The sequence below is a fragment of the Drosophila sechellia genome, chromosome 2L (genome assembly GCF_004382195.2).
Source record: "Drosophila sechellia strain sech25 chromosome 2L, ASM438219v1, whole genome shotgun sequence".
Taxonomy (NCBI): domain Eukaryota; kingdom Metazoa; phylum Arthropoda; class Insecta; order Diptera; family Drosophilidae; genus Drosophila; species Drosophila sechellia.
The window spans coordinates 9,745,447-9,764,791 of record NC_045949.1 but is presented as its reverse complement, the minus strand read 5'-3'; the positions used below and the strand labels follow the sequence as shown (position 1 = coordinate 9,764,791).

Below are 19,345 nucleotides of genomic sequence, written 5' to 3'. Positions count from 1 at the left end.
ATATTGATTCCAGAGTTTCCAAAATATGCTCAGTGTATTGGAACGAAATGGAAACGAAACAGAGGTCCTGTCAACCTGTTGGTTTTACCGCCATACATGAGTGATGCCTCGTACTCACCACCCATTCGGCAGCATAATCATAATCATAAGTTGGCAAGTTAATTGCGCAGCACTGATCAATAACACAGATTCCATATGATGATGAGGATGATGATGATGGGGAACACAGGCAGCTGGGCCTGGGAGCAGCTTTCATTGAACGCATTTCCCTTTTTCGACACATTAATGAAATGTAAAATAATCTGCCTGAATGGGCAAAAACTTTCATTAGATGAGATGGGCATGCCACTCTTGTGGTTATCTCGGTGTATTAAAATGAAACTGATTTCGATCCCAGGACCAAAGGCACACTTGAACCAAATTATAGTTATGATATAGTCTGTATAAAAATGAGTATACATAGAATACATATCGTGAGAAAGATAATTAAATTAAAATACATCCATTATCGATTACATCCTTTACAATCCTTTTTGTGATTTAATATGTATGACATTAAACTCTTTATGTAGATATTTAAGTACTTTAAGATTGACCATTTTCCTGAGTGCACTTTCGGGTCAGAAACTCCAAAGGGAACTGCCGAAAAGGGGCCATTCTCACCGGTTCACATTTTCCGCATCACTAAAAACTATAATTATGAGCCCTAACCACTTGATACCCTTACCTGTCAATTGTCAAGCTGTCCTCGTGTGAGTCGAGTGATTCTTCAAGCCCAATGAGCTGTGAAAGTTAAGAAATTAGGTTCGCCACTCCGTGGACGAAGTGAAATCAATCACGCAGACTTCTTTGCCTGGCCACAGAAAAGAGGGGCTCGAAGAAAGCGAGGAGGCCTCAGAAATTTCGTCACTGTTTGCGATTTTGTACATTATTTTTTTCCAACATTTTTTGCAAACTTCGCAAAAAAAAAAAAAGGGGCGGAGGAAGGCAGGGGGCCGTCGGAAGGACGTTGCCATATATGGCACGATGGAGCACCACGATGATGATGATGATGATAATGGGGATGATGATGCGGAGGAGACGCCGAAGGAGACGAGACGACAAAAGGCTCTGGACCTCTGAGCGTGGGAATTATTTTGCACACACTCTCTGTGTGTGTGTCTGACTTTTTGTTTTTCACTTTTTATTTCGTATTTTTCGCTCGTTTTTACGTCGAGGTCGCACGGGGTCGTTCCTTTGGCCGGTCGAAGGTAAGGTAGTAATAAGATGTTTTGTTTCAATCACATCGTCGTCATCATCATCATCACCGTAATCATCGTTGCCGGTCTTTCTGCTCGTGTGCATACAAGATCCCCTTCCTGCATCCATGTAGGTAGCTCAAGTTAGTTAGTTATTAGTTTTAGTTATTTTATAATCAATATTACACTTTGTTTAAGTAATTTTTGGGAATATATAAATATCAAAGACTTACATAAGTTACTCTATTACATACATCACTATTAATAAGACCCCTTCTGGATACACCCATGTGCTTACTTATCGTGGGAGAAAGACAACGAGAGTAACCGAATATGCTCATCTCATTTTGGAGATATTCTTTTTTGTTGTTGTCTTTTTGTGGGAGAGCAGAAAGGAATTGGAGATGAAGCGCTTATCCTTTTCATTCTTTTCCTTTGGTTACATTAAGCTGAGCTTGATAATGACACGCATTTCATATACCCATTACTACTCAAGTTCCGGAGTATACTCTATTCGTACCTCTAACTGTGTAACAAAAGTATAGAGAATGTTAAAAATGATTGAAATTTCGAAAAATTAAATAAATTTCATTACTGTATGTAGCATATTTTGATGAAGTCAGTAATGGATACCTTTCATTCGAAAATATTTCCATAAGCGTGAATTTTACGCTTTTCGTAATTGTTTTTGCTAACACAGCTAGAAATGCATGAAAAGGTAAAAGATTACAATATATAATGAAAAGGATATTTAAATTAAAGTATTTATTCAAACCCTTAAATAAAATATCATTATTTACATTCAGAATTCAAATACAATAAAGTTCAATTTACTAAAGTATCATCCTTTTTGCTTCCAGTGTAATGACCACGTCGTGGGTGCAGATGAGGATGCCAAGGAACCTTCGGGAATTCTCTTTAGTGCAGGTTGCCGCAGTTGCAAATGGATGTGGAGATGGTGTCACGATGCCTCGCCTGCTGGGGCCGAAAAAAAAGGGAAAGGGGCCTGGGAAAAGCCTCCTGCTTTTCGGGAAGCCGTCGATGGGGCAATCAGAATGCTGAATCCCCCGGCGAGGATGCCTTGATAGCATTATTAGAGATATGCGAGTCGAACCGATGAACTGTTGATCGTGTTCGCCATATGAGGAGCTGATTTATGGCTGACCAGCCACTTCTTTGGCTGCAAAACGAAGCCGTGACTTATGAGTGGATAAAGCGTGAGTATCTGTCCAAACTTCTGGCCCTCCAAGCTCCTCATCCTCCCGTTGCAATCCGTCGACAGGTAACCGGCCTTGCTCAGACGGATCGCAAATTCTGCGGGTTATTTTACCAAAACTTAACAAGGTCAACAGATTTGTGTGGTTTCCATGCTCTGTGGGAAAAGATGGCTGGCTGAGAAGAGGAGGCGTTATGCAAGAAATTGCAGGCGTAGCATAACAAATAGAACCGATTTTGGGAGGATAAATGGATTTGGAAAGAAACAAGTTCTCTAAAAACAACTTAGTAAAATCCTCAAGAATTATAAACAATCTGAGCAACTAATCCAAACCCTCCCGTCTGATGGTTGATTGATATAGAGTATAAAATACAATGTACCCCATTATCCTTCGAATAACGCAAACCTACATGACTAGACAGCTTTGCTCGTGCCCTTAAACCCTTTGACCTGCCACAATGAAAAACACTAAAATCTAATTCACATGATGCTGTGAACATCAGCATATGCAAATCCGGTGAAAAACACGATTTCTGGGTTTTACTGAGGCGCAAAAAAAGTTCGGAATCCGCAGTACATGCAGCCGGTGCTCGACACGTGCCCCACTTGCAACCCTTTTCCATTGTCGGCCAACGCACTAATGATGCGGCATTATTTTGCATATGGACAGAGGAACATGTAGCTCGTAGCTCAGTCCATGGAATAGAAGGGTTAAGGTCGCAAAGTGTCCCCTAATGAACTGAAACATGCGCGACTGTTACAGTTGCGATAATTTATGCATGCGATATACAACCATTGACTCGGCTCGAATTCACAGGATCCGGATTGCAGGACTCCTGTCGGTTACTTTGTTTCACCAACGGACTGATGGCTATGATCTGGCAGCGCAATTAAGCCACAAAAAAAGGGTTAGACGTCGGCTTTTTCACATCGTCCTGCGACGAGGAAGTTGTGGTGTAACTTGCAAGCTCTTTCCTCTGGTTTTTGGTCATTCGACACAGGTGCGAAAGTTTCCGGGCTTGCGGTTTCGGCAAAGTGAAAACGAGACAACAAAAGGGCAAGGCACTGGAAAAAAATAAAGTTAAATAAAATAAAAAATTAAATAAAATATAAGGTGAAATAAACGTAGTTAAAAAACAAAACAATCGCGTCTTTTCAATGATTTTTCAACATTTTTCGATTGAACCCCTCACTGAAGGAACACCATCGCCCACATGTTCGGATTTATTTAAAATTTTGGATGGATGAAAAATAACCGCCTGACGTTAAAAACTCTAAAATGTTCCCTGAACTTTAAACGCACAGATACGACTGTTTGTCCAGGAACCGCAATCCATAAAAACGTCTGCAGGATTCGAAAAAAAAAAAAATAGTGCCCCGAAATGAAACAAACTCAATTTTAAATTGCAATCAATAGACCGCCTTGAACAAATCGATTTTCGGTTATTAGCCGTCACACAGTCATTAAAAATTTTGACAGATTTTGACAATTTATTGATGTTGCACAAAACACGCGGCAAAACGCAAACAATCGGGCGAAAACCTACAGTTGACCTGTACAAATTGCAAAAAGTGGACAAATGTTTGTCCTCCCATCTGCGGCGACTTTCGAGTGCCAGGACCTCGTCGCCCCCAACCGCCTGAATTTTCCACCAACCCTCGGGGCGCGCGATAATTTGATTAATTGAAAGTCAGACGACCTTTTTTTTGCGGTCTCCGGGAAGGGGTTGTTCCGTATCCGAACTGATTGGTTGCTTCCAGGAGCGGATGAGGAGTATGAAGAGGAGGGTGCTCTGGTGGCGTGAGTAAACGATCTCCGGTCGTTTCAAGTGGCTCTATTGTATTCACATTAGCGGACTTATCCAACCCCCTAGGGCGTATCTATTTCCTATCTGACCGTTTTTTTCGGCACTAGATTTTTTTGGCTAAAATTTAAATATCGCATTACACACAGACACTTGATTTTGAAGCTCAGCCGACCGCATTTGAATGTGTTTCACTTGTGGTCCGGGTGGTTGCTTCACTGTACAGGTTGCACAGGACTCCCTGGGCAATTTCCTAACATGTGTTTTTCATTCGAAACTTTAAATCTGTTGCCTGCACTTGATTATGCGATAAACTAGGCTGTGGTTTAGCCCATTGCTCTTTGCAAACTCTCGGTTTCACTTGCTTTTGGACAGTTGCGTAATTGTTTTGTCGCTTGGAGGGCTTCCCAATGGGTCGTTGGTCGTCAAGGGTTAAGGCGTTGTCTGCTGTGGTGATGCCTGCCAACCTGCACCGGACATCATCTGCCAGCCACTTGAACATATTTTCTCGTTTTTAGGCTTTTCAGTCTCACTGCCAAAAGTTGTGGCTTCCAAATAGTAATGAAATGAAATAAAAAAAAATCAAAAAATAACAAAGTTGCAACTAGAAAGTGTCCGCTTTTAATAGCACCAATATTTGTTTTAATTTATTCTTGCAACATCTAACAATTTTAACTTATAATGATTCAATTATTTAGGCACCTAAGCCAACATCCTAAGTTACAGGGCTCTTTTAACTAATCAAATTAGGCGAATTAAAAGACTTGCTGTTGTTTTTAAGGCACTTAACACAATTTAAGCATTTCTCGAGCATTTTAATCCGAAAACATGAAAATTTATAGTCACGTACATAACTCAAGCCAATCTACCCTTTCCCGTTTAAAGTTTGGTGGCATGCAACATTTAGCAGTCTTGTGGTTTCCCACTCCAGCGTCATTTTCATAATGCTTGTTGTGTTATTGTTAAAAGCCACGCCCATCGCCCCCAAAATGATAATTGATTTTGGCCTGAAGCCCAAAGGGTTTCGGTTATATACACAAATATACTAAAATATATATATATAAGTTAAATGTGTTCGTTCGTGCTGGTGGCACACACACGAAGGACCTCCAAAAGCACGTGGCCAGCTGAAAGGACATTCAACTCGCTGGGGGAGAACAATTGCGAATCGCTTTAAGTGCTCACTTTTGCTGCAAAACACTTTGGTGTGTGCAATTTTCAATTTCACGCCAGCCCACTTGAGCCGCTTTTCCCATCTCATTTGCATATTTTCCGGCAATTATTATTTGCATATGCGAAAATTTCCCGGCCATTGTGATTCTAATTCGATTTTGATATTTCGCGCCCATTGCCATTTGCAATTTGCCTTTTTTACGATTTGTTTTGCCAGGATCGTGTGCCGCCTCTATTGATCTCATAATCGAGCCAAGTGGGCTCTTTGTGCTCTTTTTTTTATGGCGTGCCAATTTTTGATAGATGATGCGTGAAAATGTGGGACGTGGCAAGGGGGCGACCGACCTCTACATATTTGCATATTTGATTAATTTGTTTGGTTTTTTGGGTGGTTTTTTATGGAAAAATAATAAGCATTTTATTGTGTGCTGTGGGCTGGAGGAGTGAGGTATATGGGCCAATTTCTATAGCTCATCAAAGAGCAAGGATGCGGATTAGAGCGGCACAAAATTGATGGGGCATAAAAAATTCATTGTTTCTTATAGGGATGGGATGATAAATCTGCGATACGAAAGTAACATGTGTTGGAAAAACGATCGGAAAATGTATATATAAATATTTGGTTTGAAGAATATGTATATACAATATATAAAAATAGTATAGCAAGATTGCTTAGCATAAAATACTAAACTCGAAACATAAGAAGTGCACACAAACAATGCAATTTGTTTTTTGGCAAGAGATTTTCTTAAGTATTTAATCGATTGGACATGAGCCGCATCATCAGCTTAATCCACGCCCTGTTCAAATGCAAATCGGTCTGAAAGTTGCGGCGGCTTCTGGTCCTGATTTTGTCCTTCGGCAGGCGAGCATTAGTTTTCTCTTCAGACTGGCAGGCACTAATCCAATTGCTGTATGGATCATTAAGCACTGATTGCGTTTTATGGTGCAGACAGGACCTCGGGCATAGGTATATATGTACATACAGATGTGAATATGCTCATATGCAGCGCAAGGACACTTCACTCGCATATGCAGATTAACCCACACAGCCAGTGAATTGAAATGGGGTGCCATGCCATCAATTATGTTGGAAATTCGACGATTTAGATTTAACAGCAAATCGTATTTGCGATAAAAAGAGAAGGAATCCAACATAAATGCATTTGCGAGGAGGAAAGTGTTAAATTAAATTCACATCATTGGCATAACCAAATTAGTTGCAGTCAGCAGAGTGACTTGCAGTGAAAAAAATCAAAGTTCATGAAATTTATTTATTAGGACTAAGCTCTGAGAGCAATTTAATAGATATTTAGATATATAGATATTAGATATTTAGATATATATAGATAGAATAGATATTCTAGTGCAAAAAGTATCTTTGATTTGATTACTTTCATATCTAATATAAAAGTATAGTAGCCATTCTATATCGGATTTCTTGACTTGGAATTCAATAAGCAAGAAGTGCAAATAAATGGTGACTTCCCTTTGTACTCCACCTTGCTGAGCAGCATCCTGCATTCAAATGAACCGCAAAGTAAATCTGCACATGTTGCGAAAAACTTTTGCCGGCGCAACTGTCGCCGCGAAAGGTGGCACACACAAAAATAGAAAAACAATTGCCAATTACGTATCCTTGTTTGCCGCTTGAGCCGAGCCACTGCCCCTTCCCCACGGATGCGAGCCAGGAGCACCCGGAAGCAGGCAGTAACCCACCCCGGTAGCCATAGTCACCAGCATGGTCGTCCATAAACAACCGTCGAAACAACACAAAAACCCACAGAGAAACAATCAAGAAGAAGGAAAACTCAGCGGGAAAAAAAAACATTTGAGGGGTGGTGCAAATGGGCAGCGGGAAAAACTAGGTGGAAAATCACTTTTGCGCTCATAAATTTCAATAATAAAAATTTGAATGCAGTTGACACGACACCGAAACAAGCAGCCCCGCCCACTTTTTCCCCCTCCGCACACAAGAGCAGCAGCAAACAAGGTTAAGTGAAATAAAAATCAGTGAAGTGCATAAACAAGGTTCAAGGTGCGGGTCGGACTGGAATTGGGATTTGTATCTGTATCTGTAAATGTATCTGCATCTGGTTCGGGACCTAAATCTGAATGTGGATGCTGCCTGCACCACCCGATAATTGAATTGGCTTGTCGCATTTGGTTGAGGAAGCACAACCCTTTTTTTTCGAGCACCAGAGGAGTTATGTTTTTGCATATGTACATTTGTATTTATGAATATGGTGTTTTTTGGCTTTGCTTGGGATGTGGGTTGTGGTCTGCCCTTATTACCAACATATGGAATACGAGTTTCGGGGTGGCGGCCTCAATTAATATTTGCGGTTGAAGTGCAAATGCGATAATATTTGGGTCAACACCGTAATGTTCACTTATTTTTCAGTTTTGTGGTTAGTTTCTGAATTTGTGCAACGGAAATTAAAACAAAAATTGTATTTCTGAAAACAAGCTAAACTGAAAACGACTCCGAATAAGATGTAACGCTATAATCAAACCCTTCAATCACTCAGCTTATCAATTTTAAATGTGATATTCTCCACACATAAATCCATATGCATAAATACCTAAAAAGGTATTTCGAATTGTAGAGGATAAAACAGTTGGCCTCTGCTAAATTTAATCTTTACCCTACAAAATTCTAATGAAATATTCAATATAATTAACATTTCAATAAAAGTTATTCAAAAAATAATAAACGTAGCTTTTGCAAGCGAAAAGGGCTCAATATGCATATCTTGAAAAAGGCTTCAATATGGCACCACTAATTTAACTTTTTAATAATTTACCCCAAATAAAAGTAATGGCAAGCAACAAACGTTTCTTGATTTTAGATGCGACAGCTAGAAACAAACATCCCAATTTGAATTCAACGCGCCAAAGAAGCGTGCTATCGATAGCTACACGGGGTATCGATAAGTCTCACGTCAGACGCGACAATAACAACAAAGTGCACAAATGTTCACGTTTAAGAAAAACTAAGATTTTATTCTGGTTGATGTTGTAGACAGAACGATCAGGTTAAGATGTGGTTTACTTCTTGGCCTTCTTGGGGTCTCCCTTGGCGGCGTCCTCGCTCTCAGCGGCCTCCTTGGCGCGCTTGGCGCGGATTCCGACCAGACGGGCATCAGTGCGAGCCTGCAAATATAGTTTGGCCGCGAATAAGAATCACGAGCTACAGATGGATCACAAAACCTAAAAAACTTACCTTGCGCAGCGTGGCGAAGGCCTTGAACTTCTTCTCATCCTTGGTCACCTCACGGAACTCGACCACGGCGGGCTGCTCGTTAGTGATGGGCAGGACAGGTCCCTTAAGCTGGGTAGCCAGCTTGCACTCCTCCAGAGAGGACTCGCCGGCGCGGATCTTCTTCTCGTTGATGGGGAACAGGATCAACTTGCTGCGGTACTCCTTGAGGCGCTGGATGTTGCGCTGGCGGGACTCCAGGGATTTGTTCTTGCGCCTCCTGTCGACGGCAATGCCGATGGTCTTGGCGAAGTTGGCGCCAATGCCGGCACCCTGTAAATAGAAATTTGGTTAGTGGCCAATGGATTCAGGCATTGTTTTCGGCTTCACTCACCTTCAGCTCCTCCAGGGTGAAACCACGGCCGGCACGCAGCTTGGTGTGGTAGCGGATGGTGGGGCAGCGGACCACAGGGCGCAGGGCACCGCTGGCTGGGCGGGGGAAGACGGCCTTAGCCTTCTTGACGCGGTTCGCATGCCTGCGGACCTTGCGGGCCGGCTGGTTGAACCAGGTCTTCACATGCCGCTGCCACCACTTGTGGTAGTGCTGATTCGGAATCATATTGTTACCCTTACCCATCTTGGCGGTTTAGATTGGCTGCAACGAGGGAGAAAACACAATAATAACATTAATGTCTCTGTAAACTCGTTTATATGGGATAACCAAGCTGCAGGCCCACGTGGCTGGCGCATTTCGTTTTGTTTAAGCCGTAATTCCGAGCACTTTTTTCTGCCTACGGGTGTTAATGATGCCCACTTGTGTCCTCTACACTTGGCACACTCGATGGCTCGATTTGCATTTCGTTTATCTTTTATTTTCATTGAATTTCGGGACGCTCACGAAATTTACACACCTTTTCTTCCCAACAACGAATTAAAAAGGAAATCGCAACCAACTTCACGTCGTAGGCCAAGCGAAAATTTCCCTAGAGAAATTCCCCCGGCCGAGCGAGAAATTTCCCCAGCTATCGATTGGTGATGCAATCAGTGTTAGCGAGAATACTCAACAAATCGCATTTTTCACGACAGTCAGACGTATTAAAATTAAGAGAAGTGACTCTCATATTTCAGCAGTCTTTAAAAATAATCTAAACTAATTGTGAGTGCATTTGGAGCATTTAGGAGCGTTTTATTGCCTTATCGATTGACGGCGTGTCGCGTGGCAACTCTGAACTGTACTTCTGATACAGATAAAAAACTATTGACTATTGAACCGTCTATCTATAATCGAGAAATTGCGCGCTAATACACGCATTGGACACAGCAATCGTTGTCGAATCTAATTCAAAACAAACAAGAAGATCCCGTTCGCAATCCCCCACAGAAGATAAGATGAGCGAAGGGGTACCAGCGTCGCCGGTGGCCATTGGCGAACTCAAGTACGAGGATGTGTCGCAGCTGAATTTTTCCAAACTGTACTCGCCCAAGATGAAAAGCGTATACTGGCGCTACTTTGGATTCCCCTCGAACGACAACAATGAGGTCATTACAAAACAGAATGTGGTCTGCATTAAGTGTCACAAGGTGCTGACCAACCATGGCAACACCACCAATTTGCGTGCGCATCTCCAGCACCGGCACAAGGATCTGTTCAAGGAGCTGTGCCAGGAGCACGACATTCATGTGCCGCCGCGCAAGACGCCGCGTAATGTATCCCATTCACCGCTGTCCAAGCGGAATGTTTCCTCGCGGCGGGTCAAGCTGGAGTTCATCAATAACCGGAACCACGATAACGCTTCCGATGATGAACTGGACGAAGCAGCCGTAGCAACTGCGGCCATGCAGGCGGAGGAGGACGCCTCCTCTCAAACCATGCTGTACGAGACCATGGTACCGTTCACCTACGATGAGGCCGAAAATCTGGTAGAGGAGGAGGAGCGCCTGGTTGTGGAACCAAAATACGCACGCAAACGCAAAGTGGCCACTCCATCGAGCGCCCTGATGCAAGGGCGGGTCATCAAGCACGAGGAAGGCAGCTATGCGCCCGTGGCGAACATCGCCAATCTGGCCGAAGCCCTTACGGACATTGTGATTAAGGATTTGCGCAATGTCGACTCTCTGTACGATGCCGGTTTCAGCGAATTCCTGCGTCAAGTCCTAGGCAGTTCGGCACCCATGCCCGAGCCACACAAGATCGACTCGTTGATCAATGAGATGCACGCCTCCAAGTTCCTGGAGATTGGCGAAATCACGCGCGATTTCACCTCCGAAAAGCCCTTCTCACTCGCCTTTGAGATGTGGGTAAATGTCGAGCAGCGGCGCTTCCTTAGCATCTTCCATCACTTTCTGGACGAGGAGACTCAGTCAGTTCGCGGTATGCTGTACGCCACCGTGGAGTACAACGACTACATCGTCTTTGACGATCTGCTGACCGACTTCTACTTGGCCAACTGCACACTGGCCATCATAAACTACGACGAGGAAGAGGACCTTTTGCACACCTATCTGCGAGAGAAAAGTGAGTCCATCAGCAAGCAAGAATTATTTACCTAACCTACAGAAAGCTATTTAGACACATGGCTTTTAGAAATATATAAAATATTCCAACTCTTAATGAATATGTATCTTCTTTTGCAGATATCCCCATTTCGCTGTGCTACGTTTCGGTAATTGACAAATGTTTGCGTCGTGTGTTTGAGATCGAAGAGGTGGCCACTTTAATGGAGCAGGTGAAAGACCTAATGCAGCGTCATTCATCGGAGATCGCCTCCAAGGTGTCCGAGGTGCCCTTGCCCACGTATAACGAGCACTTCCCCTGGACACTGTACGAAACATTGAAGTTCTTTGCCGAGTCCATATCTTGGTCCGAGGACATGGATCACCTGGTTATATCAGCCAAGACGGTGACGGAGGCCCTGAGTGCTCTGGTGGTAAGCCATCAAGATAATTCAGACGTTTAAGCAGTTTTCTTATTGTGTAAAATCTTTTAGATTGCTTTGGACACGCTGCGTGGCGAAGACATTCCCTTGTGCAGCATGCTCTCGCCAATAACTTCAAAGATTCTTATCAAGAAGTTGGGCATTGCCGAGCAGGACGATCCCCTAATGATGAATTTGAAGCGGACCATTTCCAGTGTCCTCCAGGCACACGTTATATCCAATGACAATCTGACCGCTGCTGCATTGCTGGACCCACGCTTCCACCGCCTGACCACCATTGACAACCTAGACCGAACCGTTCGTATGCTGACCCATAAGTATAACATTAACTTTGGTGGGGTGGGCGATGGGGAATCCAACGAAGTGGCAGCCACCTCCAGCGTGGTGGCCATTAAGTCAGAACCAAGAGTAGTGGACGGCAGTCCACCAAAGAAGTTGGGTAAGTGCAACTAAATCGATTATCATAAACCATGGACTAAACGAAAATCCCCGTAGGTCTGAAACTGTTGTTTGACAGTAACGAGATACCAAATCCTCCTAAGCGAGATGGGGACAGCAGCGTGGAGTCCGATCTTAAGCGATATCGCAACGAGGTGGTTGTCCAGCTGGATGAGTCGCCCATCGATTGGTGGCTCAAGATGGGTCACATTTATGGAACGCTGCGCGATTTGGCCAGCCTGTACCACAGTGTGCCCGGCGTGGTGACGCTCAGCTTCAAGAAGACGCTGAGAGACCAAATATACGACTTCAACAAGCGATTCATGCTCACCGGTAGTCATATTGACGCTATCCTCTTTCTGCATCATCACAACAATTAGCCTGCACTGGCGACTTCTGTTTCTTATAATACAAATACTTTTTAATTACTTTTAACGTAATCCGATCTTGTGTATATGAAAATGACTACCAGGGGCAAGGCAAATAGTAATAGCGATTCCGCGGTACTTTAAACCAAAAGACAGCCTTGGACGTACACGGAAAATCTTAAGTTATCGACGAATAAATGTTAAGGGAACATTCTGACATCATAAATTCAAATCAAACAGATAATCTAAGAATATTTGTTTAATAAATCCATAACGAAAAAATATCACGCTGATCACTTGTAAATCCCTTTCTATCCATTTCAAGATAACTAATTAATACTTATCTTAATTGTACATAATTAATATTTTAATCTTATAAATAAATAAAATGCATTTAACTTTCTTGATTTATTGAACTAACTAAAATTAGCTATTTTAAAATTAATTCATTAAAAAAATTTTTGAACTACGAAAGAATTATTAGTCGGTTTGGAGTTACCTACATTATTAATTTGCCATATTTCATTTTCAAAATATGTTTTTTACTCTGCAACCCTTAAAATTTCCCTTTCTTAAATCATGGGAAAATTTTGATTTATTTTCGGCTGCGACATGAAAATCTAAATAATTTTTGACATTTGTTTTTCAATTAGGGTTATTTTTTTACTGATAGCTTTTAAACTTTAAAATAAAACAAATAATAGTACAATTTTTAAATAATATAAAACCGGGAGTACGTCTGTATTTTAGTCATTTCGGATTTCGCATAGGCTGGTCACACCAATTAGACGTAGGCACCCGACCCACGAATAGGATTCCTCACAAAAGAAGGGCACGAAAGCCGCGATATTATTGCCAATAGGACCGAAACCAGTGGATCGAAGAACTTGCTCTGCTAGCAGGAGATCTCTGAAGATGCGCCTCCAGCGTGGGTGCCACCGCCGAGTCCAGTAATCTTCTGTGAGAGAATTTCTGACGGAGAAGAGCGGATCGGAGCGGAGGAAAACGGAAAGCCAAGTGAAAAAAGAATCGGGGCGGCGGCGTCGACGTCAACGAATCAACGATATCAACCCGGATATTAGGTACTCCGGTGAACAGCACATTTCAAGGAGCATTCCCAAGGAGCGCACCAGAAGCCAAGATGTGCAGCTTGGACGTAAGACGCTTCTTCGAGGAGTGGCGCATCTGGATACGTCCGCTGCTCATTGTCACCTATGTCATCTTTGCCATCATCGTGGTGCCGCTGCTCATTGTGAACTCCGTGAAGGATGGCTTCCAGCGCAATGACCAGCTCATTCTCATCGGCGGTCTGTTTGTGCTGTCCGCAGTGCCCGTGTCCATTTGGCATATCATCCAACACGTCATTCATTTTACCAAGCCCATACTGCAGAAGCACATAATCCGCATATTGTGGATGGTGCCTATCTACGCCTTGAACGCGGTAAGTGGGCCACCGTTGTCAGATTTGATATTGCGGAATTGGAGACCACAAGAAACCTAATACTCTCTATTCACTTGCAGTGGATCGGCCTTTTCTTTCCGAAGCACTCGATCTACGTGGACTCACTGCGCGAGTGCTACGAGGCGTACGTTATCTACAACTTCATGGTGTACCTGCTCAACTACTTGAATCTCGGCATGGACCTGGAGGCCACAATGGAGTACAAGCCGCAGGTGCCGCACTTCTTTCCGCTCTGCTGCATGCGGCCGTGGGTGATGGGTCGTGAATTTATCCACAACTGCAAGCACGGCATCCTCCAGTACACGGTCGTGCGCCCCATTACCACTTTTATCTCTGTGTGAGTGTCGGGATGGGCTTTTCCGCTTAACAGCCAACTCTAATCGGAATTTCGTAGCATCTGCGAGCTATGCGGCGTCTATGGCGAGGGCGAATTTGCGGGCAACGTGGCCTTCCCCTACATTGTGGTGGTCAACAATATATCCCAGTTCGTGGCCATGTACTGCCTGGTGCTATTTTACCGTGCAAACAAGGAGGATCTCAAACCAATGAAGCCAATTCCCAAATTTCTGTGCATCAAGGCTGTGGTGTTCTTCTCGTTTTTGTAAGTACCACATGAAAGCTTCTAAGATTGGCTAAGAATATTTTACTTCACCGTAGCCAAGGAGTGCTACTCAACGTACTGGTATATTATAATATTATTAAGGACATCTTTGGATCGGATGTGGGAGACACCAACCTGGCTTCCCTGCTTCAGGTGAGTGACCTATTAAAAAGACGAATGGATCTTCCAATAAGTTATTTCTATAAGTAAAGAGCTAATATGTAAATTTAAAATGATTTTCTCATACCATCCTAATCATAAAACCAAAAACAGTCGTAATTTCGTTTAATGCTGAGTTTTTATCGTGCTTTACTTTTCTCCCTCCCAAATTTGCAAACACAACAAATGAAACCAAAGTGAAAGTTTCCAAAAACCAATTCAAATATGTATGTATTTGTTATCGCCCACCAGAATTTCCTCATCTGCATCGAAATGTTTATCGCGGCCGTGGCTCACATCTACAGCTTCCCGCACCACCCGTTCCACATCAACTCGCCGCAGTACTGGAACAACCCGAACCATAGCTGGTGTCGCGCCTTCCTCTCCATGATGGACATATCCGACATGCAGGAGGATGTCACCGAGCATCTGGGCGTCGTGGGCAGTTCACTGAGTCGTCGCTTCCAGGGACGCACCACATACCAGCCGCTGGCGCGCAGTCCTCGCCGGTCCAGCAGTGAGTCCGAGTATCTGATCAGCAAGCGGCAAGATCAGCAGCTGCCGGGCAACTCGTCGCAATCAGGTAACATGTATGGTGCAACGTCCAGTCGCCTGATCGTGCCTGTGTATGATGGCAAGCTGAATACACTGCCCGAAAGTCAATCTACTCACTCCCAATCTCGATTTCCTTTAGCAGGCGTGGCCGACGATGGGAACAGTAGCAATAGCAACTACCAACAACAACAACTACACTTGCCGGGAGCGGCAGGCTCACAGCCGTCGACCCGCCAACGCGACACCCTGCATCTTCGCGAGCGCGAAAGGGATCCGCGTGCGGGTGCTGGCGGCGGTGGCAGTTTCCTGCGCCTGCCCCCTGGTGCCGCGTCGGCAGCGGCGCCAATTCCCGAGTCCAACGATGATTATGCCCTGCTGTTGGGTGCGGGCGCAGGCAGGTGACACCGCTACCAACAATATCACTACCAGCACCCGCACATTGACGACGCTTTCGAGGACGAAGATGGCGTGGACGTGAGCCAGCAGTTGAATGCCTCGTCACTCAGCGCCTCGCTATCCGTATCGTTTGGCATGTCAAGCAGCCTCAAGTTTAGTGCCACTGGCAGCAACCAGTCGGCGTCCGAGTGGTCGAACTCAACGGGCGGGGATAATGACGCTGACGACGGTGACTTGGACGTGGACGGAGAGGATGGAGACGTTGAAGATGACGGCGCTGGTGTACAACCCGTGGTCTTTATTGCCTCCACGACGCGGCGACGCCGCGATCGAGAGTACATCACCTAGACGCGCTGACCTTAAAGCCCCTTATCAGTTTTATGCTATGCTTATATTTATTGTTTTTCCACCCCATATCTTGATTTGTGCTAGGCATAGAATACTCATGAAACGAACACTTTCTAGCGGCCCATCAAATGGGGCATTTGAATTGTGGCCTTAGTTTTCATAGCGAAAGCAACTTATTTTAGATCGCCATTCACTGTAATCGCTTCTCCTGATAGCGCGCACAATTGAATCCACACAACTCTTAGCATCCCAAAGAATCATCATTGAATAGAGGGGTCCGATATTTTGTAAGTACTTTTTATGTGCTGATTGTGTAAACAGACCTTCCCGAAACGATATTTTTACTCTATACATCCCTGCTAGGTGACCCCGCATAGTTATGTAGGTCTCCAACTTTTGTGCGGCGAAGTAGTTAATTAAAAACATGCCTGAACCGATTGTGAATTTTGTGACTGCCGCCGGTCAGAAAAGGGCGTGACTTGTATTTAAATAGAAATTCTTATTGTAAAACTAATATACACACATCAATAATATAATATTGGAAAATATTCTAAACCGCCTTTTATGTTTTTATCTCGTACAATTCGTATTACTTTCATATGCTACTGCACCCATTTGTCTACTAACATTGCATATCATTCAAATTTTTGACCATACTGCTTTTGTTTATGTATTTGTTGCTATTGTTGATATGTGATAAGACATTTGAATTTTGTTGGTCATTTAAATCCCCTAACATTGTTTTAGAATCATTTGGTGATATGAGATTAAACAATGATGAGAACTGCATTCCACGCTTGCAAGTAGAGAATACGACTTCATTTCATTTGTAACATTTATTGAAATATTTGTTTAAGCACTTCGAATCCTTTGTCTTTTCATAATACTTGCTTTTTTACATTTTTGAACAAAGATACGGAACAAAACAGAAGACCTAAAGGAAAAAGTTGACGAAAACGAAGGCAATGTGTGACATATACATGGATACACAAGTAGACCGAAGTACATTTAAAGGCATTCACGGAATTCACGTTACGAACATAAATCAAATCGAATACTAAACATTGATAATAGAAAGAAAAACAAGTAAACCAAATATCAATCAACATCAATTAAAAACAAATTCAGTCCAGTGATTACTTCTCGTGCTGCGAGTGCATAACTATAGCAAATCCCAGTAAATTTCGACGTGGCATGCCCCTCATTTCGAATGGCATTCCACACCCATTGCTTTTAGAATACATATTACGCAGCAGTCGCGATCAATTGTTATAGTTCTGCCTGCCGCCCAGCTCGAGGAGATATCGATCCGGATGGTCCATCCAGTCGGCGGCCGTGAGCTTCACTGTCCTCTGCCGTTCGGCCTCCTTGATCTGCCACTTTTTGATGTCCAATTGCACTTCGCGTGATGATTTGTCGCCGCAGCCCCACACCTGCGGATGAGATCGAAGAAAAGATGGCGAGCAACGTGTAGTTCTTGTTGTTGGTTGACTATTGTTGGGTATGGAGAATCGTAGACTTAGTTTAAATGCATCGCTAGAGCACACACCTGGCCATTTGGAGCCATACGTGTGCTGTTTTTAACAGCTTAGACTGGAGATTATGCCGTTTATAACGATATACGTCTATGAATTTTACACTATATACCATATATGCATATACACATATATAACATATACCCTGTTGAATAAGGCTTATTGTACATGAATGCGATTAAAGTACAGAGAAATATTCGACATGTTGACTGTTCAGCTCATTTTGGTTCGATTGATTCACTTTTCAAATGAGGTTCATGATATCTCAGGGTTTCTATTTGATTTTGTCAATAGCTAATCTCTAAATGTGTTGGAAGGATAAAGGTGCATGTTCTTTTTACCTCGATGGACATGAGCCCAGCCGCCAGTCCCTTGCAGTCAATATTCTCGAAATGCTCGTCGACTGCTATAATGGGTTTTCGCGGATCGGCGCCGGCACGTAAGCCCTTCGGATAGCCGCGTATGCTGGTGTTAAGGTAAAGAATGTTGGGCTTTTTTTCCAGTATCACAAACCTTTAAAAAATTCCATTAGTAAGGATTGTAAATCTCCAACATTTCGCTACCCACTTGGGCAGCAGCTGGATAACACAGCTGCCCTCGCCGCCCACGAACAGATGCGTTTCCTTCCACTCACTGGGTGAGGCCACGCAATACGTCTGTTCATCCTTGGTGTGCAGCAGGACCAGTGTTGGACCCCGATAGCCGAGGACGTGGTGAAGAAACCGGTTGGCACCCACGCCATGCTCATTGGAGTTGTACAGCAGTGTCCAGTGTGAGGGCATCATCGACAACTTGTCCTTGAAAATCTGTACCGCTGTGGACGCGCTGACGTTGTTGTTTCCCTTTGTGGCCGGCGGAGTCACAGTTTGGGGCTTGGAGTAGAGTGGCGGCAGAGCTCCAGCCAGCAGCCAAGCTTGCGAGAGCGGCATCAGCGAATCCATGTCCCTCGTACTACCACCACTAAAGTCGGTGGTATCTGTGAAGGGATTACGTTGCTCAAGCACAGGAGTCTGTAACTCAATGCCGCAGGACTGGTTCTGCTGCTCTAGACCACGATAAGCGGTTGACAAAGTGTGCACACAGTATTTGTGCACAAGGAGCACCAGCCGCATCAGGTTCTGCTCGAACCAGCGGCAAACGTAGCCCAGACTCATACTGTCGTGGCACAGGAAAATGGATTTGGTCACCGAACCGAACGTGCGGTTGATGGCCGGGCACAGCACGGCGTTGCCCGAGTGCTGCATGGCAATGGTGTAGCAGATGTGGAGCAACCGCGTCACTCCCGTCTTGTCGATTTGGTCCGGATTCTCCTCCTGGGCGTACATCTTAATGTAACACTCCAGCGTCTTCGAATCATCCATGATGCCCAAAAAGCGTTCGCACTGCTGTCGGAAAGCAACGGCGCCCAGATGTTTCGTTGTGGCCTTGGAGTTGGAGTGCATCAGGTTGAACAGACGCTGTCCCAGGTCGGAGTACTGCGGAAAGACTTGTGACTGGCGAAAGAGGTGTTGTTTTTTTATGGGTGGGCTAGGTGTTATCAGTTAATTACTCACCACAAAGACATCTGCCACAATGCCATTAATGCCCAGTTTGGACGACGTCTGCTCCCTGAGAATCTCGGCTAGCTTCTCCACCGGCACCAGCTGGGTGAGGTACTTCTCGGTGACATCCGCGCCAGATGCCGACCTGGTCATCGATCCCTGCGCCTGCGTCACCTTTAGATTGTTGTGGCTGCCGCCCACGTCAGAGACTCCGTTGTGGGAGGCATCACTGGACTTGTGCTGCTGATGCTGCTTGTGCGGCTTGCCCCCCTCCAGGGGTGGCTCACTGGCGTCCGACTCGCCCTTGGAACTCGTGTTGCCCATCTTGGTGATGTTTCGACGCAATTAATTCGGGGCAGTGGAAACGTACGA

At 44.3% G+C, this 19,345-nt stretch overlaps 4 protein-coding genes across 7 annotated transcripts; 2 read left to right on the top strand and 2 right to left on the bottom strand.

Moving 5' to 3' along the window:
* Positions 1–8,411: 8,411 nt before the first annotated feature.
* LOC6611898 (60S ribosomal protein L13) lies at positions 8,412–9,609 on the bottom strand. The gene is made up of 4 exons (XM_002036379.2): positions 9,546–9,609; positions 9,029–9,289; positions 8,659–8,967; positions 8,412–8,588 (listed from the first exon to the last, which is right to left on the bottom strand). Exons 2-4 carry the CDS (start codon positions 9,269–9,271, stop codon positions 8,484–8,486), a joined length of 657 nt encoding a protein of 218 aa, XP_002036415.1. The 5' UTR covers positions 9,272–9,289; positions 9,546–9,609; the 3' UTR covers positions 8,412–8,483.
* A 71-nt stretch (positions 9,610–9,680) lies between these two features.
* LOC6611897 lies at positions 9,681–12,660 on the top strand. Its single transcript, XM_002036378.2, has 4 exons — positions 9,681–11,149; positions 11,269–11,561; positions 11,622–12,009; positions 12,066–12,660. Exons 1-4 carry the CDS (start codon positions 10,024–10,026, stop codon positions 12,386–12,388), a joined length of 2,130 nt encoding a protein of 709 aa, XP_002036414.1. The 5' UTR covers positions 9,681–10,023; the 3' UTR covers positions 12,389–12,660.
* A 489-nt stretch (positions 12,661–13,149) lies between these two features.
* Positions 13,150–16,445, top strand: LOC6611896 (transmembrane protein 184C). Of its 4 annotated transcripts, none has more exons than XM_032718367.1 (6): positions 13,150–13,817; positions 13,898–14,175; positions 14,233–14,439; positions 14,496–14,592; positions 14,851–15,181; positions 15,296–16,445. In XM_032718367.1, the coding sequence occupies exons 1-6, from the start codon at positions 13,518–13,520 to the stop codon at positions 15,553–15,555; spliced, it is 1,473 nt and encodes a 490-aa protein (XP_032574258.1). In that variant the 5' UTR covers positions 13,150–13,517; the 3' UTR covers positions 15,556–16,445. The 4 variants fall into 4 exon arrangements, with proteins under 4 accessions (XP_032574258.1, XP_002036413.2, XP_032574178.1 ...); XM_002036377.2 differs by having other exon boundaries at positions 15,293–16,445; XM_032718287.1 differs by having other exon boundaries at positions 14,851–15,232.
* Positions 16,446–16,718: 273 nt separating this feature from the next.
* Positions 16,719–19,313, bottom strand: LOC6611894. Its single transcript, XM_002036375.2, has 4 exons — positions 18,986–19,313; positions 18,000–18,925; positions 17,774–17,945; positions 16,719–17,330 (listed from the first exon to the last, which is right to left on the bottom strand). The coding sequence occupies exons 1-4, from the start codon at positions 19,295–19,297 to the stop codon at positions 17,160–17,162; spliced, it is 1,581 nt and encodes a 526-aa protein (XP_002036411.1). The 5' UTR covers positions 19,298–19,313; the 3' UTR covers positions 16,719–17,159.
* Positions 19,314–19,345: the final 32 nt, after the last annotated feature.

Excerpts from the sequence above, each read along its gene's own strand:
- LOC6611898 (XM_002036379.2), bottom strand. The coding sequence starts at position 9,271 with ATGGGTAAGGGTAACAATATGATTCCGAATCAGCACTACCACAAGTGG. Across the intron at positions 8,968-9,028 it reads TCACCCTGGAGGAGCTGAAG|GGTGCCGGCATTGGCGCCAA; the intron begins GTGAGTGAAGCC and ends TTCTATTTACAG. Across the intron at positions 8,589-8,658 it reads CCTTCGCCACGCTGCGCAAG|GCTCGCACTGATGCCCGTCT; the intron begins GTAAGTTTTTTA and ends CTATATTTGCAG.
- LOC6611897 (XM_002036378.2), top strand. The coding sequence starts at position 10,024 with ATGAGCGAAGGGGTACCAGCGTCGCCGGTGGCCATTGGCGAACTCAAG. Across the intron at positions 11,562-11,621 it reads AGGCCCTGAGTGCTCTGGTG|ATTGCTTTGGACACGCTGCG; the intron begins GTAAGCCATCAA and ends AAAATCTTTTAG. Across the intron at positions 12,010-12,065 it reads CAGTCCACCAAAGAAGTTGG|GTCTGAAACTGTTGTTTGAC; the intron begins GTAAGTGCAACT and ends AAATCCCCGTAG.
- LOC6611896 (XM_032718240.1), top strand. The coding sequence starts at position 13,518 with ATGTGCAGCTTGGACGTAAGACGCTTCTTCGAGGAGTGGCGCATCTGG. Across the intron at positions 13,818-13,897 it reads CTATCTACGCCTTGAACGCG|TGGATCGGCCTTTTCTTTCC; the intron begins GTAAGTGGGCCA and ends ATTCACTTGCAG. Across the intron at positions 14,440-14,495 it reads GTGGTGTTCTTCTCGTTTTT|CCAAGGAGTGCTACTCAACG; the intron begins GTAAGTACCACA and ends ACTTCACCGTAG.
- LOC6611894 (XM_002036375.2), bottom strand. The coding sequence starts at position 19,297 with ATGGGCAACACGAGTTCCAAGGGCGAGTCGGACGCCAGTGAGCCACCC. Across the intron at positions 18,926-18,985 it reads TTGTGGCAGATGTCTTTGTG|TCACAAGTCTTTCCGCAGTA; the intron begins GTGAGTAATTAA and ends CTCTTTCGCCAG. Across the intron at positions 17,331-17,773 it reads CTGGGCTCATGTCCATCGAG|GTGTGGGGCTGCGGCGACAA; the intron begins GTAAAAAGAACA and ends TCTCATCCGCAG.